Source organism: Terrapene carolina, unplaced genomic scaffold (genome assembly GCF_002925995.2).
Source record: "Terrapene carolina triunguis isolate 2854851 unplaced genomic scaffold, T_m_triunguis-2.0 Scaffold262, whole genome shotgun sequence".
Taxonomy (NCBI): Eukaryota; Metazoa; Chordata; order Testudines; family Emydidae; genus Terrapene; species Terrapene triunguis.
Window position 1 is genome coordinate 568,235 of NW_020664613.1, and position 23,747 is coordinate 591,981.

At 45.1% G+C, this 23,747-nt stretch overlaps 1 protein-coding gene across 1 annotated transcript in view; it reads left to right on the top strand.

Moving 5' to 3' along the window:
* The window catches only part of LOC112106431 (calpain-2 catalytic subunit), a 50,675-nt gene that overhangs the window by 19,637 nt on the left and 7,291 nt on the right, over positions 1–23,747 (top strand). The window contains exons 3-17 of the mRNA XM_024199657.3: positions 356–474; positions 1,974–2,107; positions 3,007–3,175; positions 5,293–5,376; positions 7,842–7,927; positions 8,857–8,931; positions 9,361–9,521; positions 10,262–10,431; positions 11,973–11,984; positions 12,853–13,064; positions 15,416–15,452; positions 16,748–16,813; positions 18,999–19,056; positions 21,338–21,402; positions 22,662–22,730. Of these exons, the coding sequence (XP_024055425.2) occupies positions 356–474; positions 1,974–2,107; positions 3,007–3,175; positions 5,293–5,376; positions 7,842–7,927; positions 8,857–8,931; positions 9,361–9,521; positions 10,262–10,431; positions 11,973–11,984; positions 12,853–13,064; positions 15,416–15,452; positions 16,748–16,813; positions 18,999–19,056; positions 21,338–21,402; positions 22,662–22,730 (1,517 nt within the window). The remainder of the gene's footprint in view (positions 1–355; positions 475–1,973; positions 2,108–3,006; positions 3,176–5,292; positions 5,377–7,841; positions 7,928–8,856; positions 8,932–9,360; positions 9,522–10,261; positions 10,432–11,972; positions 11,985–12,852; positions 13,065–15,415; positions 15,453–16,747; positions 16,814–18,998; positions 19,057–21,337; positions 21,403–22,661; positions 22,731–23,747) is intronic.

Sequence of the window (23,747 nt, forward strand, 5' to 3'; positions counted from 1 at the left end):
CACGGCTGCATTTCAGTGATGGGTCAAGTGATGCTAGTGCAGAAAGTTTGCAATTATTTGTAAAGTTTGTCAAGCGCATTGATAAATAACCAACATGCATGGCCCCTATCACCACCACCATTACTATAGCAATGCTTCCATTCATTAAGAAACAAAACAAGATTTGCTGTCAGACCCAGGACTTGACCACCTGGTTATAGGCTTGAAGGTCTGATGAGTTATGTCAAGTCGCTGAGCTCCCAGAAAAGTAGAAGCATAGAATGAAGCAGAGGTGAAATCCTTCCCTGACCCTATGCTCAGGCATACAGAAATTCCTATGAAAACTAAGGGCTAATACTTTCTGGTGTATTCACAGGTGACTGCTGGCTGCTGGCAGCCATTGCGTCTCTTACCCTGAATGAAGAGATTCTGGCCAGAGTTGTTCCCAAAGATCAGAGCTTCCAGGACAAATATGCAGGAATCTTCCACTTCCAGGTACCTGGCTTCTGCCTTTTGCTAAAGAGTCATATAATGACAGAATGTGAGGAACATGGTGGGCTGGATCACCTCATGTAAATTGGTATAGTTCCATTGAAGTTAATGGAGCTGCACCAATTTACACCAGCCGAAGAACTGAAATGGCATATTTTGGTTACTGTGTCTCTCAAAGATCAGTGGTGGTCTGTCAGACTGGAGTGTGGGTTTCATTCCAGTCCTGTAGTGTTTGTTGTCCAGATCCACTGTGTAGTCTCCACAAAGGGCCATTCCCTCCACTCTCACTCCAGAACGGAGAAGTGAAGCATCTCAGAATAAGGCAGGATTCTGCCAAAGACCCCCTGCCGGACTGAATACTGGATACGGAAACCATTATCTGTCTGGGGAGTTAAACAGAAGGAGGTACTTCCAGCCAAGATCATTAGCATTAGTTGACCAGCTAGAGAGTTGCAGAAAAATTTAGATTTCCTCACACTGGGGGTAAAGGCCTTAGCAGACCTGGCTTCTTATGGGAAGTTTCCCAAGCAACATTGTGATAGGGGGTGGAATGCTGACTGAGTCAGTACCATGGTTCTAAGCAGGTGCTTCTAAATATTCCGCCAACAGCCCTCTTACTGCTTATCATAACCCAAGCAGTAATACAACCTGGGTTAACACTGTCTGTGGTAACCAAGGTATCGCTTGATGTCTATGGCAGAGAACCACAAACTTCAAAAGATCAAAGCAAGTCAGTTGTTCACAAGACTGAAAGCTCATGCCTACCCAAACCCTGAACTTTCCAAACTCCTTGGGCCTTATTCTTCTCTCTCCTACACTGATGTAAATCTGGAGTAACTCCAGGGAAGTCAATGGAATCTCACTGGTGTAAAACTGGAGTTAGGGGCCCTTCAGTTTGCAATGTGGGCTGCTAATCTGATAAGAACAAACTTTCCAGAACTTCCTCCTATCAATGGATTCAGAAATACCAGGAGAGCAGTTTCTTGTACACGGTTTTGGCACTGACACTTTTTTTCCTGAGAGCGCCCAGTTGTGTGAGTTATCCAGATCTTTTTGAACTTCAGAAAAGTCCCATCGTGGTTCAGGTTGAGGTTCGAATGAAGGATCTGCTTGACTCTTAAATGTATCCAAACTAGTTTATCCATCTCTGCAGCAAACTAAGCAAGGAGAGCTAATCAAATAACCCTAAAGCTCACAGAACAGCTGCTGTTACATCACATGCTTGTGCCATATAGTTAGCCACATAACAATACATACTTTACATGTTCAAAGCACAAAAATCCATGCAAGATTATTACAATGAACTAAAAGCTGAAGAAAAATGTTTAATGAGTAGCCAGGCAGAGAACAGGGAGACAAAACCAAGGAGAATAGAAGAGAATGCAAGAGAGGACATGCACCGACATGAGACTCAACTGTGAAGGTTCTGTCCAGGGCATGGCTTTGTAACCCACGCACGTGGCAATCATCAGCAACCAGGTCCTTTTCATTCTCTCTTTCAGTTCTGGCAGTATGGGGAGTGGGTGGATGTTGTTGTTGACGACAAGCTCCCCACCAAAAACGGAGAGCTGCTCTTCGTTCACTCAGCAGAGGGGAGCGAGTTTTGGAGTGCTCTGCTGGAGAAGGCCTATGCCAAGTAAGTAAAGGGCCAATTTTTAAAAACAAATGAGACTTCTTCCTTTCTGCTTCACCTTTTGACCTCCTCATGCCTAAGCTAATATCTGGTGGAGTATCTGTCCTATATCTGGAACTATATGGAGGTAGAGTCAGTCTAATTAGTCTTCTAAATCTTCTAGGATACCGATCACTGACTGCTTCAGCTGATTGTATAACGTGGGTTTGTGACAGATGCTACAGGCTGTAGCTGAAAACGCTAATGTTTGTGGTTTCTTCTGGGGCCAAACCTTTTCTCTGTACTTTATCTCTGGTAGTCCAGGTTATGGAAGAAACATTACACGTGTCGCAAGCAGGTCATGACAGAATACTAGTCACACTGCCTTGTTAGCCAGCTGACCTCTGGGGAGCTCATGGTATTCCAGTCCAGTGTGTACAAACCTCTGATTCATAGTGAGGACACCCAAGTCTGATGTTCCAGTCTCAGGAAGGAATTCTTGCATCTAGTAGTGGGAACCTTATCCTGAATGTACAGGGCCAGATCCTTGACTTCAGTGGAACTGTGCTGACTTATACCAGCTCAGGTATAAAGGAGCCTGAGGTCTAGTTGCTGTATCGAACCTGGGGGCAGAGGGGGGCATGTGCTTGGTTACATACAGTCTTGAGCATTTGTCATTGCATGTTTGGGCATACAAACCCACATTCCTGACGTACAGCATGTTAGTTCCTACGTTTGGCTTTTCTGCCATGAAGAGGTAGGAAAAACATAGATGGAGAGGCTAGATCCTCAGCTGGTATAAATTGTCATAGCTAAATTGAAATCAGTGGAACTCCATTGACTTCATCTTAGCTATGACAATTTATACTAGGTGAGGAGCTGCCTCAGAGAGAAGGTTGAAACAGTAAATGTCATTTGTGCAGGGTGAATGGGTCATACGAGGCTCTCTCTGGAGGATCCACCACTGAAGGCTTTGAGGATTTCACCGGCGGAATTGCAGAGTGGTATGAGCTGCAGAAGGCACCACCTGACCTGTTCAAAATCATCCAGAAAGCTCTTCTAAAAGGTTCCCTCCTCGGCTGCTCTATTGACGTAAGTCAGTCCAGCTCTCTACCAGACTGTCGATATCCCTTGCAGCAGGAGTAGATAGGGAGCAATCAGCATATTGCTGTGCTCAGTTACCACACAACCCTTGAAATTTTCTACTAAGGCTGCTAGCTCAGAGAGGCCAGCTGTCCTCTATTTCATGGTTAGAGAATTTGGTACGGGAGTATCAGGGGCAACATGATCCTCCGGGGGGTCAGATCACAGAATATGGAAAACTCAGCCATTACTGATCAGCAATTTAGTGGCATGTAAGAGCCAGAGATCTTTTTTCCCTGGAGCTAGAAGGATAATTTATTAACTCTTCTGATATGCCCAGATTACGTGGGAGTTGGATTTAACTGCATTGTGTACCACACCCTTGCTTTCCACTGTGCATCAGAGTCTGAAAGGGTTAAATAAATCCCACTGGTTTGGGAGGAAGTTATTCCTGGCCCTGGATTTTGGGAAAGCAGGAATCTCAGAATATTTAGGCAGGGATCCCAGCATATTGCTGCTAACAAGGATTTCTGCAGAGTTGGGACTGCAGGCCACTAGCATTGCAGAAATCTCTTTACCTTATTGCTGCAGAAATTGTTCCCAAGGGTTGCATGAAATCCAGGCTAAAACAGGGAAGCTAGATACATTGGCAGGCTTTTAAATGGCGTTAACAGAATACGTCCACTGCCAAAATCTCAGTCATCCTAGTGTGTACTTTATCTGTATACAAACAAACAAAAAAGGAGCTTAGTACTGCCTAAAACATTTGAACATACCCCCATAATTAACCCAAAGCAAAGAATGTCTAAAGGAAATAGACCAGGAAAAGAAAAAGGCCTAAAGACAGGCGCTTTAAGTCAAAAATTAGTACCATAGATTGAAGTTTAGATGATATTAAGCACTGTATGCCTGCTAAGTATTGTCAGTATGGGGTAGTCAACTCTCCTAGGGATCATGGATCTTAATTTTTTTTAGTTGGGAGGGTAAATAGTTTTTAAAACCTCCATTCACAACATAAACCCAAATTTTTCCTCCAAATTTTAGTTAAATCCAAGAGCTATAAGAGAGAGGAACTTCACAATGGGAAAAATAGTTTGCTAAGCACAGTACACTTTCCTACTCAGGATTTCCCTGCATTTTCTAGGTCCTGTTTTTCTAGCGTGCAGTTTGATAAGAATCTGACATCTGGGTTTCTACCCCAGAATGATCCAGGTTTTCAAATCTCCTAGCTGGGAAAAGAGAATAAATACACTGAGCTCCTTTGTTGAAAGGTGTTAGAGAAGCACAAAATGGTTTTATAAATATTTTAATTAGTTCAACCTCAGAACACCCCTGCAAGGTAGGGAAGTTTTATCCGCATTTTACAGAGGGGGAAACTGAGGCTAAACAATATGCCCAAGATTACCAGCAAATTGGTGGCAGAGCATGGATCAGAACCCAGGAGTCCTGATTTCATGGCTCTTTGGTGCACACTAGATAACATACCTTAAAAATAAAAAATGGCGGATTTGCAGCCAGCTCCTTTTAAGACCATACAGTTCATATGCAGATTTAGACAGCTGTTGAGTGAGGATGAAGATGGACAATGGGCAAGCTCTTGTCTCCTTGGTTCTTCTAGCTCTGCCATCTCAATGAGCAGGGGTCCAAATGCTACTCCTAAAAACCTGAGCTACCCACACAGCATTGCACTAAAATGTGTATCTGTGATATTCATGCTGCTTACCATGAATTGTGATACTGCAGTGTAGCAAGTCAGTGGCCACTTAGGCCTTTATGTGTGTCCTATGCACACCTGTGGCCACTGAGAACTTCATGGGCACATCAGGAAGTAAACTCCTATCCTGCTACAAAAGCAGAAGCTCTTCCAGAGCTCAAGGAGAATGTCCGTTAGATGCCAGCTGTATGGCACAGAGCTGAGTTTAGATTGCAGCCACTACTAGAGCACCCTGGGACACATGGACACTGGCTAGTTTTCAAGCTCCTGTTCAAACACCCAATTGATCCTCCCAGTACCCCTGTGCAGCAGCTAAACTCTTGATCTAAGGGAGCTTTATAAAAGCTGTAGTTTGTTGTATCCTCAGACTTGCAGGCAGCTAATAAGCACCACTGAATTGCTCTGTTTCCAGATCACAAGCGCAGCTGAGACCGAGGCAGTCACTTCTCAGAAGCTGGTCAAAGGCCATGCATACTCCGTTACAGGAGCCGAAGAGGTAACCTCTCTCGCGTTGTCCACAGATTGTATTTGCCTGGCGTCCCGCTTGCTTGCGTCACAGTCACATTTCACTGTTGTTTTTTTTAAAACCTTTTGGGTAGGTTGAACATTTTCTGTCAAACTAGTTTGACAGAAAATTGGGTTTTGATTTGTGACAATTTTCACAAACGTGTCTGCTCTCCATGGCAACTTTCAGCTTTTCGTTGAAAAAAATCAAAAGGTTTTCAGTTGAAAACAAAACTTTTTGGGTTTGGCAAGAAACATTTTACACCCCGTCCCTCCCATTTTCTGACCATCTCTACCTTTGCAGTGAGAGCCTATATACCATAAAGTGTTGAGTCCAACTGCCCTCTTGTGGTTAAATTACCTCACAAATATTTACAGTATGCAAAACTTTTAACATCACTTATTACTTATTGAATGCTCTTTTTTATTTTAAAAAACCTAAAACAATGTGCATAAAATTGGGTGGCGAGAGTAACGTTCTGAGTTCTCTCCACGTTTGGAGCGGTTGAACACTGGAACGATGCAGAGTGGCTCTCTGTGGATTGGGCGTCGCTGAGGCAATACACAGAGCCTCAGTGTGTGCTGGGTTAATGTGACTCTCCCTTCTTCTACAAACAGCTGGGTCATTTTCCAATCAAGGTCAACAGGCTTGGGGGAAGAGAGACACTTTCCCCTAGTCGCCCAGGAGAATGTTCCCTCACACACTTTCCCTGTGTTTTAGGCTCACTGGGCCAGGGCCGGTGCAACCATTTAGGCGACCTGCCGCAGGGGGGGCGCCTCAGGGTGGAGGGGGGGGGGCTGCCGCAGGGGGGGCGGCCCAGGGGGGGGGGGGGGGGGGGGGGGGGGGGGCGCAAGGTGGAAGTTTCGCCTAGGGCACGAAACATCCTTCCACCGGCCCTGCACTGGGCCTCAGCCTTTGGAGTTTTATGTTTTGAAAATGGCATCGTCCTAGACTGTCCTGTTACCACTTTATAATCTTGGCACGTGATACTGTAAATTGTCCATGCACAGAGCTCCCAGTGGGAAATCCAAGCCCAGCACACTGTACTGTGAGTGATTATTACTCTACTCTGAGTAATGAGGCAGTTCAGAGAACAGCAGGATGCACATATGAGAGAGAGGAATGCATACCCAGGGGAATGACTTATTCATCTCCTGGAATAGCTGCCCAGCAGCTCCACTGGGAGGGACTGATGATCTCACTGTGTGAAAGACGTTGAATTGCCTGGCTCGGTAAAGGAAAGATGGGAGAGGCTAGAAGGGAAGCAGACGGATTATGGAAACATAGGGGGCCTTTCCATTGATTTTTCAATGGTCTTTGGATCAGGCCCCTATTCATTACTCCTGAAATGTCCCTGCCTCTCAAATGAAAGTGGTGTCAGTCCCTGGTGTGCTGCATCCAGGCTGATGAAGCTAAATGGGAATTGGCAGCATGCAGGATTGCAGCTAGCCTTTGATTGTTGGCTCTCCCCCTCCCAGTGACAGCAGTCAGTGCGGAGTTCTTCTGTTCCTGACTCAGACATACCCAAGGCTGGGCCAAGCTTTACTCTTTTGAAATCTCTGCAGGCTCTTCCTAGTGGCTGTTTCATTTCAGACCCCCATTAACCTTCTCAGACCTCAGGCCCACCAGTAAGCCCCACAGGCTTCTCTGTGCTGTTTCAGCTACTGCATGCACCATAGTGCACCAATGCTCACGAGAAAGCATATCTATTTTCTTGGCTTCAAGCTCACAGCCACTGTGCAATTCCCTACTTCAAATGAATCCAGTGCCTCCCCCCAAATAACACTGATTTCTGGTTGGGATTTTTAAAGTTCAGACGGGTCCTAACCCTGATGTGTGTGTAGGGATCAGTCACTGGCAAACCAAAGCCTCAGTGGGGTGCTAGGAGGCACTGCAGTGTTGGGGTTGGCACCGCCGAGATCCAGAGTATTTTTGGTGAGGAAAGAGCCTGTGGCAGTCTTTACAAGAACAGAGGCAGTCACCCCAGTGTCCTGTATGTACTCAGTTGCTGGTATGACTCTCAATACATGTGGGGGACAGATTGGTTGAGTAGGAAGGTACCATTTTTACTCCGGCGCTTTGTAGAGTAAAACCACACTGTAAGAATTGCTGTGGTGCTGTGAATAACCTCACATTCCCTCCGCAACTCCGCTCTTTATTATTAAACCCTCTTAGACATGTCATTCTTCCAGCACAAGAATGATTTTGGCTGCCCCCAAGCATACAGATATTTGATTTGCACACAATCTAAATTTCCTGTCTGCATGCATTAGGTAAGCAGAGCTTATCCAAAGCCAATGTGGCTTTCTGCCGCTCCAACTAAATAACCAGGTACAAAATGACAAATAGCTAAGGAATGGGGTGCAAGTATTTCAACCACTGTGCTTTCTTCTGTGTTTATTACAACACAGGCTCCCTGTGTAACTCAGTCCCTTCTGCACTTCTAATCCCATCAGGTGAATTGCCGAGGAAGCATGCAAAAGCTGATCAGAATCCGAAATCCCTGGGGGGAAGTGGAGTGGACTGGAAAATGGAATGATAAGTGAGTTAAAGGTCTAGAGGGTGTTCATCCCCAGTGGCATGGCTAAATTTCCACTGGGAATTGCATTCTCCCTACCTGAAATTCCCCCTGAAGTTACAGTTGGACCCAGCATTCTGCATTTTTTATCCTAAACTGGTGTGTTGCTTTGTGCTGTTTAAAAGGACCATTGCTTTCCCCACAGAGACTTTACAGTATGCTCTGCCCTCTTTATAAACCCTATTGTAACACACACTCATGTAAGTTACAGTATTTTGGCTACAGTATAGGGTTACTATTAACCCTTGAGTCATTTCCACCTTGTATGACTTTCTAAAGACTTGGCTCCCAGTATGGTCTTCTACAGAGAAGATGTCATATTTTCAGGAGAAACCATCTTTGTAAAGTTATACAATTCTTGACAAAGAACTTAATATTTGCTGCTACACTGAAAACATAGATCTGCTCTCTTCAGTGGCCGGAGATCATCGGTCCCAGTTCCTCCTTTTCCAGAAGGAGTTATCCTACTGATTGACAGTTCATTTAAGCAGTCATTTCTTAAAGGCACAATGCCTAACTTTTCAAAAGTGTCAGTGCCTCCATTTTAGAGTGTTCAACCTGAGACACCAGGCAGGAGCCTGATTTGCAGGGGAGAGGCAGGTGCTCCGCACTTACTGGAATTAAGGCACCTTTAAAGCATCTTGAGCTGGGCCGCCATATAGTGAGGCACCCAAAAATCACTAGGCACTTGTGCAAATTTGTACGTGTCTTAATGATCTAAATTGCTATCACACTCCACTGAGTTTGGGAGTTCTGCTGAGCTGGGCACAGTAGCATATTGCAATCACATGGAGCCACAGGAGAGCAAAGTGACCCCATCAAAGTCACTGCATTAGGGATGGACTTTGAGCTATCATTTGACAATTAAGCAAACTCCCATCTTTATGTTCTAGCTGCTCAAACTGGAACAGCGTCGCTCCTGAAGTGAGAGAGCGACTGACCAGGAGACATGAAGATGGAGAATTTTGGTGAGAAGCTCTGGGTTTTTGAATAGCAGGGGAGATTGATTGATTGTTTTCCTCCATTTTTGAACATAAATACCCTGGGCCAACAAACAGTGACTCAGATAAATAGGCCTGGGGATAATATGGAAGCGCACAGCTATCTGCGAACCTGAGCAGAGACGTTGTAGCCTATCCCATTGGATGTGGGGTCCAGGATCCGGATCACCAGAAATTTGATGGATCGGTGTAGTGGCCCTGTAATCAATGTAGGAGGGATTTCAATCGCGTAATACCCAAGGTCCCCACAATGGCTGGATAAAGCACCTCATCACCCTGGCCAACAACTGTAGTGTCAGGTCGTAGTTAGAGTTATTAGAGGGAGGATTAGGAAAAGTGGCATGTGGGAAGTCTCCCCTTCTAAGCAGGATTTGTGTGTGGCATTGCTTCTCACAGGATGTCATTCAGTGATTTCCTGAGACATTACTCCCGCCTTGAGATCTGCAACCTGACTCCAGACACGCTGGCAAATGAAAAATACAAGAAGTGGAGCCTGACCAAGCTAGATGGGAACTGGAGGCGTGGCTCCACTGCTGGGGGTTGCAGGAATTACCCAAGTAAGACTTCCCAAGTGCTACTTCTGCAGTCACAGAAAACACACATGGACTTATTCTAGCTAGAATTCCTTAGGGCACATGGAGTTCTATAAAATCCCCCTCAGTCGGGGTGGCTCATCCTTCAGTGTAGCTTCCACTAAACTCCTATTTATTCTTTCCCTGACGATTTAAAAAAAAATCTAGATAGTTGCCCTTGGCTTAATCCACTACTTGTTTAAAACTCTCACACAGCCCCTGCCAAACACCAGTTGGATACGTCTTTCTCCAGGGCTGTGTCTAGACAGAGAGCTATGAACTAGTGGTCTAAGCATGGGACTGGCCCCCAGGAGCTTGGGGGAGTCTAATCCTGGTTCTCACGTTGACTTCTTTTGCGGCCTTGGGCAAGTCCCTTAGGCCAGCGTTTTCCACCAACTATGGGTGCCTCCGTGATCAGGTGCTCATTTTGAGACACCTAGAACCTGATTTTCAGGGGTACTAAGTCCCCACAACTCCCATTGACTTCACGGGAAATTGGTTTCAATAGGAGCTGCAGGTGATCATCGTCTCTGAAAAAAATCAGACCACTTGCATAGGGACATAAATCTGGACATTGTTGCTGTTCTTTATGCACCCCAGTTTGAAAGTTTAGGTCTATATCTTTAAGGACACGTCCAAGCTACAGGGGCTGCTGAGAAATTTCAGCATGGGCTGGTTTCAGAGAAGGCTCTGAGGGGTTTGTGTCACAAACTCTGTTTTCTCAGATACCTTCTGGATGAATCCGCAGTATTTGATTAAGCTGGAGGAAGAAGATGAGGATCCCAATGATCCTGAGAAGGGCTGCACCTTCTTGGTTGGCCTGATTCAGAAGCACCGCAGGAGGCAGCGGAAGATGGGGGAGGATATGCACACCATTGGCTTTGGGATCTACGAGGCAAGTAGAGCAATGCACATACACATGCAAATTCCTTGAGGGGAAGAAAATACAAAAAGTCCCCAGAACTTCAAAAAGGGGGAGGGGTCATCACTGAATGACTCGTCTGCTTCCCTGCTGCCTAACGCTTCAGGAACAAGACAAAGTCATATGCAGCAATGCCCGTCCAGCACCTGGTATGTCTAGCCACCCTGAGTGCCAGCTGCTGAACACCTCTGGTGTACAGGGGCAGGGTAGGGGTTAAACAATGAAAAGTCAGAAATGCATTCTGGGTTCCACTCATCTCAGCCTTCTTCAGTTGATCAAATCATGGGGAGTGGCGACAGCATGGGAGTGATTCTGGCAGGGGATAGGATGCTAGTTGGGGATCAGTGCGAGTGTGAAAAAGATCAGCCCAGGAGCAGAGCCAGTGAAAGCATGTGTAAGACTGGCTGGGATAAAGGACTCTATACAAAGGGGCTGGCATTGGTGTGTGCATCTAAACCAGCTCCACCTCTATTTCCTAATAAACACACACAGGCTCACTGGTACTTCCTTTAAGCGTAGTGTCATCTAGGGCTTAATTCCCCAAGTTCTATTCCCAGTTGTATCACAAAGTTGTGTATGAGCTTGGGCAGGTTACTTAATGGCGTTCTACCTCAATTTCCAACGCTGGAAAATAGATGTTACAGCACCTGCTCCACCTGGGCATTGAGAGGCTTAAAGCAAGTTTGAATTCTCTGAAGAAAGTTGCTAGACAAGTGCAAGACTATATTAATTATTGTAATGCCAGTTAATGAACCGCCTGGTCCCTCTTGTGATTTTTTTGGTGGGGGAGAGGGACAACAAGCAGCCCATTCTACAGAAGATTTGCATGCAAATCCCAAAGGAAAAACACTGAACTGGGTGCTGGTTGAAACCTCCTGTTGTTTGGAATTGTTAAATCCTTGGCAGTTTCATGCCAAGGCAAGTGAGCCAGAAACCAGCAGTATTCCTGATTCCTTTCAGTAGGATGGTGGACAAGGGGATGGAATGACCTAGGTTTGATGTTCAAACTGAATGTGTCCAATGGAGAGTTACAATGGAGCCCACAGTTTCTCATCTTTGATTTAGTGGGTCAGTTTGCAGAGACTACAGTGCCCACCATGAAGTAAGAGGTCTTCCACTCAGATCATGACAGAGCATTGCATGATGGGATCTGTAGTTTCCAAAGGCCATATTGCCGTTTTGAAGAAGGAGATGGCTACTAATGGCTCCATTTTATACAGGTTAGGTGTAGCCCTCAGAGTCCTGACAAGTTGCCACATGGCCATTAGTTGGATAAAGCCTGAGTGCCCTGCTTTAATACAAGATGCCAGAGAATATACCTCAGCTAGCAGTATTGAGTATAGTCATATCTATTACAGTGTATTTCACTAGATATGTATCAGAGAGGTGCAGAGTGAAATATCAGCAGAAAAATGTCATGACCTTGAATAATAGTAATAATTATCTAACTTATCTGCTAGTTTCCTTTCAATGAACAAATGAATAACTTGTGTCCCTTTCCGCTTTTTCTGCAGCTGCCCTCGCAGGTATGTAATGTGCATTTTCTCTTTCCTCCATTCTCAGTGGTTAATGTTCATAGACGGGGTTTAATGGCACGGATAAAGAGAGACCACTCCACTGGACGGACAATGTTGACCTTGCTAAGTCTATAAGTAGATATTCCAGGCCGGAAGCTATTTGTTTTTGTTGTATTGCTGCTCTGCACATGGGTAGGATTCTTTGCTGCACAAACCCAGCAAACCTCCCTAGGTAGCCTGTTTTCTCAGGCTTGCACAGGGTCCAAATTTGGCACAAAATGAATATTCCAAATGACGATTTTTTATTGTCCCTTTTGGTCTCTATTGTCAATTGCATCTAGTTAATACAAGCCTAGGCTTTTGTATACTATGACTGTGTTTGAGGACAATTGCAATAAGATAGGAGCTGTTTGACTCCCTGAACACTAAGATTATTCTCTATTGTCCTAAACCAGTATACCCTGACTTGTATCAAGTATAATATTAACATACACACACCACATTAGCAGAGAGACAGACCCTTAGACATCCCTGGCTTTCCAGGTCGGTGGGATGTGAAGGATGACACCCAGCACATGTCTTTAAAATCCTAAATATTTTGCCAAATTCCTCCCAAACTGTGTAATGTATCTAGAATTTAACAGCGTAAAGGTTTTATTGACCCTCATTTGGGATGACCTGCGTAACATGCACTAGCCCTCAAACTCACAAGTAAGGTGACCATCGCAAACTCGTGGCAATGAAACCTATATACCATGCCATTATTTATTCTCTCTCATAATTCTGTTGCATTGATCTTTACGCAAGAAAGATAACATTTTACTGTACTGTCTTCAGCTTCTCTCTGAACTGAAATAACTCTCTTTGTTTGAATAAGTTTTCTGGCCAGACAAACGTTCATCTGAGCAAAAACTTCTTCCTGACGAACAGAGCCAGAGAAAAATCAAACAACTTCATCAACCTCCGAGAGGTACTAAACCGATTCAAACTGCCTCCAGGAGAATATGTCATTGTGCCATCCACTTTTGAACCCAACAAGGATGGGGATTTCTGCCTCCGAGTCTTCTCTGAAAAGAATGCAGATTCACAGTACGTAGCCAATGCACCCTCTCTCTCCTCCTCGTGGTAATCCAGAAATATTATCCAGATAAATCTGATGTCTCTGAGGGACAGGATGGCCCTGAGAATTGCTAATGGGATCCCCTTAGCTCACTGGTTTAAATGTAGAATGATCAAAAATTGCTACTATGAGATAATGCCACTCTGGCCCATGTGAAAGGAGTTTGTGGTTTCATTCCATTTCCCTGTGGACAGGTATCTGCATTAAAGGAAAACCCCACAACAATTGGCATCCTCATTGAGAGCCTCATCTGAGAGGCCAATGATCAAAGGCACCAAGGCATCTGAATTACCCTCTGATCTCTAGCGGTGGTCTCTTCTGGTGAGGGTTTAGGACTGTTTATCCTATTTGCAGGGAAGTGTGGAGAAGTTTCTTGTTATTGTTAATCACATTTATTGCAGTAGTGTCCAGGGTCCAACTAAGATCAGTCCCACTGTGCTAGGCACTATAAAAACACAAAGTAGTAGACAGCTTTGCCCCCAGATAAACAAGACAGACAATATGTAAGGGAAAGGGATGTAGCAAACAAGCAGAGTGATCAATGTGACTGTGGCCCATGTCATGTTAGTTCCACAGTTTGCAAAGGCAAGTTAGTTAGGAGGGGATTAGCTCAATGGAAAGACAGAGAAAGGGAGTGTGGTGAGGGGGACAGAGCTGGTGAGAAGAGGGAGGGAGGTGAGGAAGAAAGGTGCAAGGGGCAGATGTGGAGTGATGCTGAAGTGAAGTTTGCATCGATTCCCCCTCTTATACTGGGTGAAGGACTTCAGTTTCCAGGGCTGTCAGTGCAGCATCTTTAAACTCACTCAGAATCAGACAATGTCTTACTGAAACCTACAGGGCCCAGCTAATGCAAGACTAGCTCTGTCCTTCACTCACACTGTGTATTTAGTAATCCAGGGTGAGCATCTAGGAGGACAGAGCATCAGCCTGAATTTCAATTTCCTCTTTAATACGGGATTGAATCCAACCCATTATCAACTTCTTCATTGCTTCTGAGCACCAGTGAGGAGAGTTCTAATTAAACGCAGCAGAAGGTGATGGACAGATTTCGTATTGATTCTGGCAGCGCAGGCGCTGATTATTTGAGCAGTAACCAATTGAGTCTTAAGTGTTAAAGAAAGCACCAGATAATAGCAAGCTGGGCTCTCTGATTCATGGAAATGTTAACTCTCACAATGAGATGTACATGATTTCCTATTGCCTCTAAAGCCCAATTGTAGGACTAGTGCCCACAATTAGTCATAAGAAGTGAGCTCACACCTTTGAAATCTTGCTGGGAAAAGGCCCAGGGAACTAGCCCAGCTGAATGTCTTCCTTGATTAAAAATGTGAAATGTTAAACACGACTGATTCTAAACTGCACCGTTTGGAAAGTACACAGAATAATCATGATTATTCCGTGAAGAGAAGAATTTCAAAACTGTCACAGTGTGAGGAAGGGATGGCTCAGGGGATTGGAAATGTGTTAGGAAGCTTTTCATCTCTAGGTCCCTAGTACAAATCCTACATACAAACACAAAAGGCCACTTACTCTAGGCCTGCATGTTACACGGCCTCCTGTGAAAACTGGGTCTCCTGCCACATGGTTTATTTTCAGCCTTCAAGTAGCTATTCAGTTTTAGTTCTGCCCTCAACCATAACTCACCAACGCTCCTTCCCCAGGTGATAGATCCACACAAGTAGCAGCACATGAGCTGAATAGAACTTTTCTCCTCCTTTGGTTTGCTGCATCTTGTGTACTAACAGAATGGGATGGTCTAGTAATCTCAATGGAGGAGTAGGAGCCAGTTCTAATTCCAGCTCTGACTCGGATTACTTCTGAAGCCTTGGATAAATTACTGAAATGCTCTATGCCTATTTCCTTCCCTCTGAAATAGGGAAGTTAATAGATATGGGTTTGATGCAGGCGTTAGTGGGTGAAAAATAATCTATGTAGGAGGTCAGACTAGATGATCATACTGGTTCATTCTGGCCTTAAAATGAATCTTCTCTGAATCTGTAATGCTTACCTGCCTCATAGGAGTGTTGCATGGTTTGTAAAAGTAAAGTGCTTTGAGGGTGAAATGAACTAAACATTATGTTGTCATAATTGGAATAATGATAATGGCACTGGTTTGCTTGAAAGTCAGTTTCTGTGGGCAGTCATCCTCAAAAATTATTATTAACAACTTGATTTTCAATTAATATTTAAATTGATTTTTTTAGTATTTTCTAATGCTATATTACAGGAGTTAAAAGAACCCGTATTGAAGTAAAACTTCCGCTTAAGCTCGTTTATTTTTTATTCGTTTGTTTTAACATCAATCCTTTTATCTTTCTAGGATTGTAGATGATGAAATTGAGGCCAATATTGAAGAGGTATATCTTCTTTCCCCCCACCTTAATATTGCTTATTGAAGCGATCCTATCACAGACAGAAAGGTGATAGTTAAGGATACGATTCTATCATGGAGGTCACGGATTCCGTGACTTGCCGGGATCTCCGTGACTTCTTCTGGGGCAGGGCTGGAGCACCTGTCAACCCAGGGACCGCTGGAGCAGCAGCCCCCGGTTGAAGCCGTGCCTGGGGTTAGGTCAGCGCCCTTGGGGCAGGAGCAGCGGTGGAGCTGGAGAAGCTGCCAGCGGTCAGCTCTGGGGGCTGCTGATGCAGAAGCAGCGGCCCCCAGGCCCACCAGAGCAGCAGCTGGGGTTGGGTTAGCCCCCCTGGCAGCACTCTATTTCTCCTCTGCCATCCCCCACCTCCCTCCTGGTATTTTTAGTAAAAGTCAAGGACAGGTCGTGGGCTTCTGTGAACTTTTGTTTATTGCCCGCGATTTGTCCCTGACTTTTACTGAAAATGCCTTTGACAGAATCTTAACCTCATTGATAGATCACGCCTTTTTTCCATTTATCTGAATGTGCATTTCTGACTCCCCCGTTTCTCGAGCAGTACAAAACATGCACAGTATTGTAGTCTTTTTCTGTTAGTCCATAATCCGTCAAGAACTCCTATTTCATCCTGAAGCCAGATTCTTGGATGTACATACGTGGCTCCCAGTGAAGTCAATGAAAACATCAGAAGCAGCTTTGAAAATAGATTTCAGCCTTTACCTGCAGCAACAAAACTCAGCCTGCTCAGATACCAGATCAGATACTGTTCATTGAAATGATTCACGCCTAGGCAAAGAGGCTTCAGTTTTCAGATGTAGACATTAATCCATATTTGAGTATAGGGACCCAATCCAGCAATACGTAGTTGTGAGTAGTCCCACTGACATTATGAAATGGCTTGTGTAAGGGATGCAGGATTATATGTATAGTTTTGTTAGCGAGAGCTTGTCCTAGTAGTTAAAGCAGGAGATTACTTAATTAGCATGTATGTAAATCTTTGCAGGAGTGGGATCTTAATGTTTTACTTTTGTTTCTTTAAACAGACACTCTCGGGTTCAGTTTAGTCCAATATTTGGTTTTGTTAAAAAAAAAAATACCAAAAATAGAATCAATAGTAAAAATTAGATTTTAAAAATTCTTTCCAATGCAATAATCGGCAGTGTTACTTGTACCATAGCTAAGGAAATGCATTCGTTTAAATATGATTGCTAATGAAACAGCATCTCCGACACAATGTCCCTCCTTATAACAGGTTGATTTTTACCATTCAAACCCTTTTCTAGAATGACATCAGTGAAGATAACATTGAACCCAGTTTCAGAAAACTTTTTGCGCAGTTGGCTGGAGCGGTGGGTATTTCTCTTACCTATTCTTATCCATTATTATTAGTGTACATGGTTCTCCACAAATCTTCTTTGTCTTCTGCCCCAACGAGCAGTTTAACTCACATGTGCTGGCCAGATTTGCAAAACATACATACATCATTGTGCAAGCCAAAATGTCCACAGGTGTGTGCCTAATTACCACAGGCAATGGGTTGTGTAACGGGGTTCACTTACCACTCCGGCGCCTCCTTGTGGCTGAAATGGGAATTAGCTCTGGTAGCCAGTGCATCTTCCTCTGGTGGTGCCTCGCCTCTGTCACTTTTGTTCCCGGACCCACACCACCCCCAGGACTGCGGCATTCTCTTCATAGACACTGCTCTCCGGCTGTGTCACACTCTGTGTTCCCCCCTTCCGGGGGACAATATCATAGTCCATTAATGCAGCCACTTCCTCAGTGGTGAGTGCGGGTGGGGGGAACCCAGGCCCACCCACTACTCTGGGTCCCAGCCCAGGAACCCTCTAGATGGCTGCCACTTGCCGTGTCCCCTCTGACTCCTCAGTTCATTTCCCTGGGCCACTATCCTATGGCCTCCAGCACCTTCTTCCCCTTACCTCAGTACTTCAGCCTGCCAGTCTTAGCAGCTAGCCAGGAGTTCTCTCTAGCTTCCCGGGTCCCTGCTGGCAGCACTGCTTTGTCCAGGGTGCTGGCACGCCTTCCTCCTGCTAAGAGCCTGATCTTCCCTCCTCAAGTTCCAGGCAGCTACTGCCTCTGCTCTGCAACTCTTCTTATATAGGCCTGCCCGACCCTGATTGGCTGCTCCTCACAGCCCCTCTCCTATTGGCTGCTTTCTGCACAGCCTCCCTAGGGCTCCATTAACCCCTTACAGGCCAGTGTGGGGTGGATGTCCCATCACAGTCTCATATAGCCCCCAGCTAAGGAACTTAGCTCTTCGGGTCAAGCTCTTTAGAGTCATGCCTTTAGCTCTGGAAGTTCCTGGTTCAGCTCATCCAGCAATCACAGCAATTATACACGCAAAATATGCAAGTTGCACATGCACTTTTATGCACGCTGCTGAGCACATGCCCTTCTGAAAATCTGGCTTATGGAGTAACCAGGTATGACAAGATACAGGGGCAATATCTGGTCCCCAGAGAAAAAGGCTCAGCTGAGCTTCCCCTTTGCCTCTTGCATGGGTGCTCAGAGGAAAGAGCTTCCTGGCTATACACCCAGGGCTCCAGTGAGTGGAGCGAACCCCAGGCAGGGAGAGTTACTATTACTCTTTTTGTGTTACATTATCTTGTTTAGACTTACTCTGGTTAAGCCCTCTGCTGATTGCACCTGCGGTTGTTTCTGCTGAGTCAGTCTCCTAGCTCAGTGGTTCTCAACCCGGGGTACGCATACCCCTGGGGTTACGCAGAGATCTTCCGGGGGTACATCAGCTTATCTAGAGATTTGCCTACTTTTGCAACAGGCTACATAAAAAGCACCAGCGAAGTCAGTACAGACCAAAATTTCATACGGACAATGACTTGTTTATATTGCTCTATATACTATACTATACACTGAAATTTAAGTACAATATTTATATTCCAATCAATTTATTTTATAATTATATGGTAAAAATGAGAAAGTTAGCACTGTTTCAGTAATAGTGTGCTGTGACACTTTTGTATTTTGTAAGCAAGGAGTTTAAGTGAGGTGAAACATGGGGGTCCACAAGACAAATCAGACTCCTGAAAGAGGCACAGTAATGTGAAAAGGTTGAGAGCCACTGCCCTGGCTCACATCTAGAAAGCAGTGCAGAAGCAATGGAATCTAGACCTGGCCAGTGAGATCAGCACAGGAAGGTTTCACAGAAGGAGTGGGTTTTATGGAAGGATTTGAAGTCCAAGACAGAGTGTGCTTGGAGCACGAGAGGTGATGGGAAATTTCAAGAGTAAAAGCTAGACCTGGCAAACTCATCAGAAGGAGTCCTGAGCATGCCCAGTAACTGCTGTTAGCATGAAAGGTGCTAGCCAAATTAGAAAATGCAGACAGTTTAAAACATTGCAGAGCTTTTGATTTCATTTGTGCAAATTTTATTCAGTCCGGGTAAATGCAATAGATCTTCTAGCTAACCCTCTCATGCCCTTCCCTGTTAATAGATTCCACATCTGGCTCGGCTCACTATGAATATTTTGTTACAACTGTTCTGTTACATTTCCACAGGATGCAGAGATCTCTGCTTTTGAATTATGTAATATCCTGAGAAAAATCATGGCTAAACGTAAGTGTCTTCCTCTCCTCTGAGAACACAGTGTCTCTGGTGGCCAGTAGTAGGTTAGAGAGACGGAGCCCCCACAACTCCCAGAGAAGTCAAAGGTGCAGACATCGATCCCAGTCTGTGCTTCACAGAGATCTCAGCCCCTGATGGCTGAGACTAAACACTCCAGAGCTGCAGGGGAAACTCTTGGCAGTCTGAGCTCAGGACTGCTCAACACCACACCTGCCTGAATGAGGAATACTCCTGCACAAGTGTGTGTATAGGTGTTATTGGGTCTGGCTAGTCAGATAGAAGCATGTTGAACTGGCTAGCTCAAGGGACTGGTAATGGACAAGAGTGTCACTACCCTCTAGTGGTTTGAATCCAACCTAGGTTGATATTGATGCAAAATAATCAGATTATGTGATCACCCTACTCAAACCTATGGGCAGACATGCTGCTGTATTCTGAACAAGATGCAAGCAACACCAAGAAGCACTGCAGAACCCTTACTGTGAGGGAATTACAATGATCAGGGTTGGTGTCAGGTGTCACAAAAGCATAAACTGCTCTTACAAGTGCCTCGTGAAATAATTGAGGTCAGGACCTGCACAATTGAAAAACTTACAGCTCCTCTTTCTGGTTTAGAGAGGGGGTAACTTACATAGTCAGCTGCCTATTTTAAGCCTCCAAGGTCAGTGACAGCACAGCCAACTGTCTAGGGCTTCTCTCAGTGATATGGGGGGGGGGGTAATCTTGTTTTTCTTGCACAAAGGGACTCAGGACTTGTTGTTACTGGTTTAGTCTCCCCTTGGACACTGATCAAGTTCAGGGAGATAAAAGCCCCACTGATTTTTACAGACATCAGCCAAACAGACGGGGAGTTCCATGCTGTGCTCTCTCTCCCTGGATACACCAGCGTGGTATTGATTGTCTTTCCTGTGTAATTGAGCTCAGGCTCCTTCCCCTTTCCTTCAGTCTCCACCGGAGCACCTGTGTTTACTGGCAAAAGACAGGACCAGAGAGACTCGATCTCTGCAGCTCACATACAAACCAATTTCTGAGTGGAGGTTCTGCTGGGAAAATATCCCAGCAGCTTTTACGCTTAGGACTCATGGTCAATTGCAGCGAAGTGCTGAGGATGCTGATCATGGGCACTTTGCCCACCCCCTTGATTCTAGTCATGTGCCACGCCATTGTGCAAAATGAGAACTTTCCTGCAACCCTTCGGAGAGAGTCCTTGTCCCACAGTCCCTGGTCTGCCTGTAGACAGCCTGCTGTTTAGCATGAAGCCACTCTGTATTCCATGCCAATAAGTCTTGCCCCCCACCACCCCCCAGCATCTACTGTAGACACATGCTGTGTCCTTCGTTGAGGGAGAGCAGGATTCAGCAGCCGAGAAGGCAGCTTTCACTAAGAGGGCCTGCAAGAGGAGACAAGAAGGTTTCCATCAAGCAGGTGGGAGATGATAGGATTCTCTGGAGGCAGGAGTCCTGCCCTAGGCTCTCCTCCCAGCACCCACAGACTCTCCCTACTGGTTTGACACCAGTCACGTAAAAATTAACCAGTTCCCTGGCAATGTCCAGCTGAGAACTAGCCAGTTTCCTAAGGATTAAAATTACATTTGGTAGGAGCTGAAAGCAGCTCCTAGACTAGTGGGTAGCACCACCTGCATCTTACTATATGGATTGGCTGTGAGCATATGTATGATCTTGCCCTCTAGTAGCTGCTCCACAGAAAAGATAAGGGTCTTGCTAACAGCAGCTAAAGGAATTTCACTTTAGTCCAAACAAGAGAGCCTTGTATTTTTGGAGCTGAAGGCCCAGGGTTGTTAATGGCTGCGTGCCTACGTGTGTGTGCCAGTGGTAGTAACATTACCTCCCTCCAATGGGCCCAGCACGAAGAATAGAATGATGGTAGCCTAGAATCAAACTAGAGACTGCTCATTGCCCCATCGAAGCCCAAAGGAAGGGTTCAGGTACAGACACAATTATTGGTTATTGAACAGCGGACGTAGTAGAAGAGGTGCTATAGAACTGAGCTTTCTAGGCATGAGTAATTGCTCTACACAGCATTAAAAACACCCCAACAGTTGGGTTCCGAAGCACTCTTCACTATCTATATATACAAACCTACAAAGTCTAGCTCCGTATCTGCACTGCTGTACTTGTTAGGCTCTGATGGCTTCTGCAGTTGAAGACAGGGAGGCCCACTAGAGGTCTCCCAAGCTATTTAAAGGGTTACTATCCAATTTCTATATCCTTCCACATGTAACTAACCTGCCTTTTGTCCTCTTTCCTTACAGGACAAGATATTAAATCAGATGGCTTCAGTATTGAGACGTGTAAAATAATGGTTGATCTGTTAGATGTATCCTTCAATTGTATTAGCTAGACTATGTTCCTCTATCCGTGCTGAAATAGATCCAGTGGGGGAGCGGGGATGTCCCTATCAATCCATCCCATCCTTTCCGCAACCCCTGCAGGAGGGAAGGCCAGATCTGCTTGTGACTGCCACCCTTTAATGACTCTCCTGCATAGAGACTCTAGATGTTAATAGTACTGCCAGTCAATGCTGAATCTACAGTATCTCTAGCAGTGGGAACCTGTATTTTTAGAGCAGAAGGTCCTGTCCGAATTCCAGCCTTGATGCTACACGTGTGGTCTGGCTGGCAACAGCCTAGGAAAATTGGCTCCCGACATGGCATCAGTAGCATGGGCTCATTTAGAGGACCTAAACGTGCATATTAGAAGGGAGGAAATCAGTACATTCAATCCTGTGGTATTCAGATCCTACCATGTCAGATTTGGCCAGAACATAGTAAGAATCACAAAGATTTCACTGTTAAAAACAAGAGAAACAAACTAGAAGCATAGTCCCAGAACTTCTCCCCAGACTACATTGTTTTTCTGAGCCCAATGCCCTAGGAAGAAATCTACTGTGATAGCCATGCTCCGTTTCACTGGAGGGGAGAGGAGGGAGATTTTTTGATCTTTTAAACCATTACAGGTTTGAGAATAATGTGGTTAGAAAAAGAAAAATACCAAACAAAATGAAGCTCTCCTGTAATTTGTTGTAAAATATGGCAGAGCCCAGGATTCCACAGTTGTAGGTACAGTAAGAGAGACAGACAGTGACTGACAGACAGACAGTGATGTTGGGATTCTTTTGTTAGGGGTTTTCTGAAGAACTACAAATTCTGTAAACAGCAGCTCTTGCTTTTGGTTATGTCTCTGTTTAGAATCCAAACAGAGTATGACTCAGATTTCCATCAATAGCTGAACCCCCACTGCAGAACAGAATGGCATCCTCTCGGTACACATGCTGAATAGTTAGTGATTACCTGTGGGAGGCAGTGAAAAGGCTTGGGGAAATATTCAGAGGTTCAGATTTAATTCATCCAAACAGTTGATTTAGAAACTTAAAACACAACCTGAAGAAAGAGGAAGAGTCCCTGTATCCTGCAGGATGAGCCAGACGAAGCCATGCATCACAAGATGATTTGAATCCTTCTCTAAATTTGACATCAGAAAAGCAGTGCTGAGGTTATATTACAGCAAACCTAATGTAGTGGAGGGAAAACATTTCTTTCCTGCCATCCAAAGAGGTTCCCTTAACTCTTCCTGCAGTTGGATGGAAGCGGTAAACTGGGACTGAAGGAGTTCTACATACTCTGGACAAAGATACAGAAATATCAAGTAAGATATGATCTCTGTATAAGGAAGCATACAGTATACTACTCATGTGGATGTAGCCTGGTCTGTTCAATGGCTGTTGGAGCACTGTGGGTGTAACTCTGTATGTATATTGTGGGTACAATATATTTATCTATATGGGCAGTTCTGAGCACTCTTGTTAAACGGAAAGGTTGTGTTCTTCAGTAGAAACCTGCTTCCCTGCCCAGTTCTGTAAGGCACTGAACTGCCTCCACTCCCACTAAGTCAGTGGGAGCTGGGGACGCTCAGCTCGTCACAAGAGGGACACAGCATCTTGCAGGATGGGGCTCAATGGGACTAGAGTGGCCTAGAGCAGCACAAGGCCAGTGGCACACACAGACCACAAATGCAGAACATAAAGGCAGGGCTGTTTCTGTCCTACCCTTTCCTCACTGGGAATTCCTGCCCGTATTTGCACATCAGCTTCGCCAGCTGCTCAACTTTTAAAAACTTATTTTTATAAAAATAATAGGCCACCAGAATGGCCACGTGTAAGCAACAATAAATAAAAGAACCAAAGTATTAGACTTCTCTTATCAGCTAACTCCACATTCTACAGCTGAGGACCACACTGATGGCAACATGATGGCAACACCAAACACAGGGAGCTGGGACCCTCAGGCTGGTTCACTCTTGGTGACCAGTTTAAAACAGGGGGGGCGGATCCTCAGCTGGTTTAAGACAATTTACACAAGCTGAGGATCTGACCCCTGGGATTTTAAGCTTTAAAGCCCTAGAGACAAGTCAGTTGCTCTTTCGAATTCTAGGGTGAAGAGCAGAAGGTGGAGCCACCTCTGCTCCTGTGACTGCTCCTCACATTAGCTCCACCTCCCTCCCACATCCTTAGCCTTCCACTTACAGGTCTGATAACTTTACCACAGGACTGAGTGCTAGACAGTGCCTGCTTTGTCAGTGGTTCTGCAGTCCCACATTGTATCTACCCTGAGATCACCGCCCTTTCAGGTGACTTCCTGGTGTCTCCTCCCTACTGTATGCTGC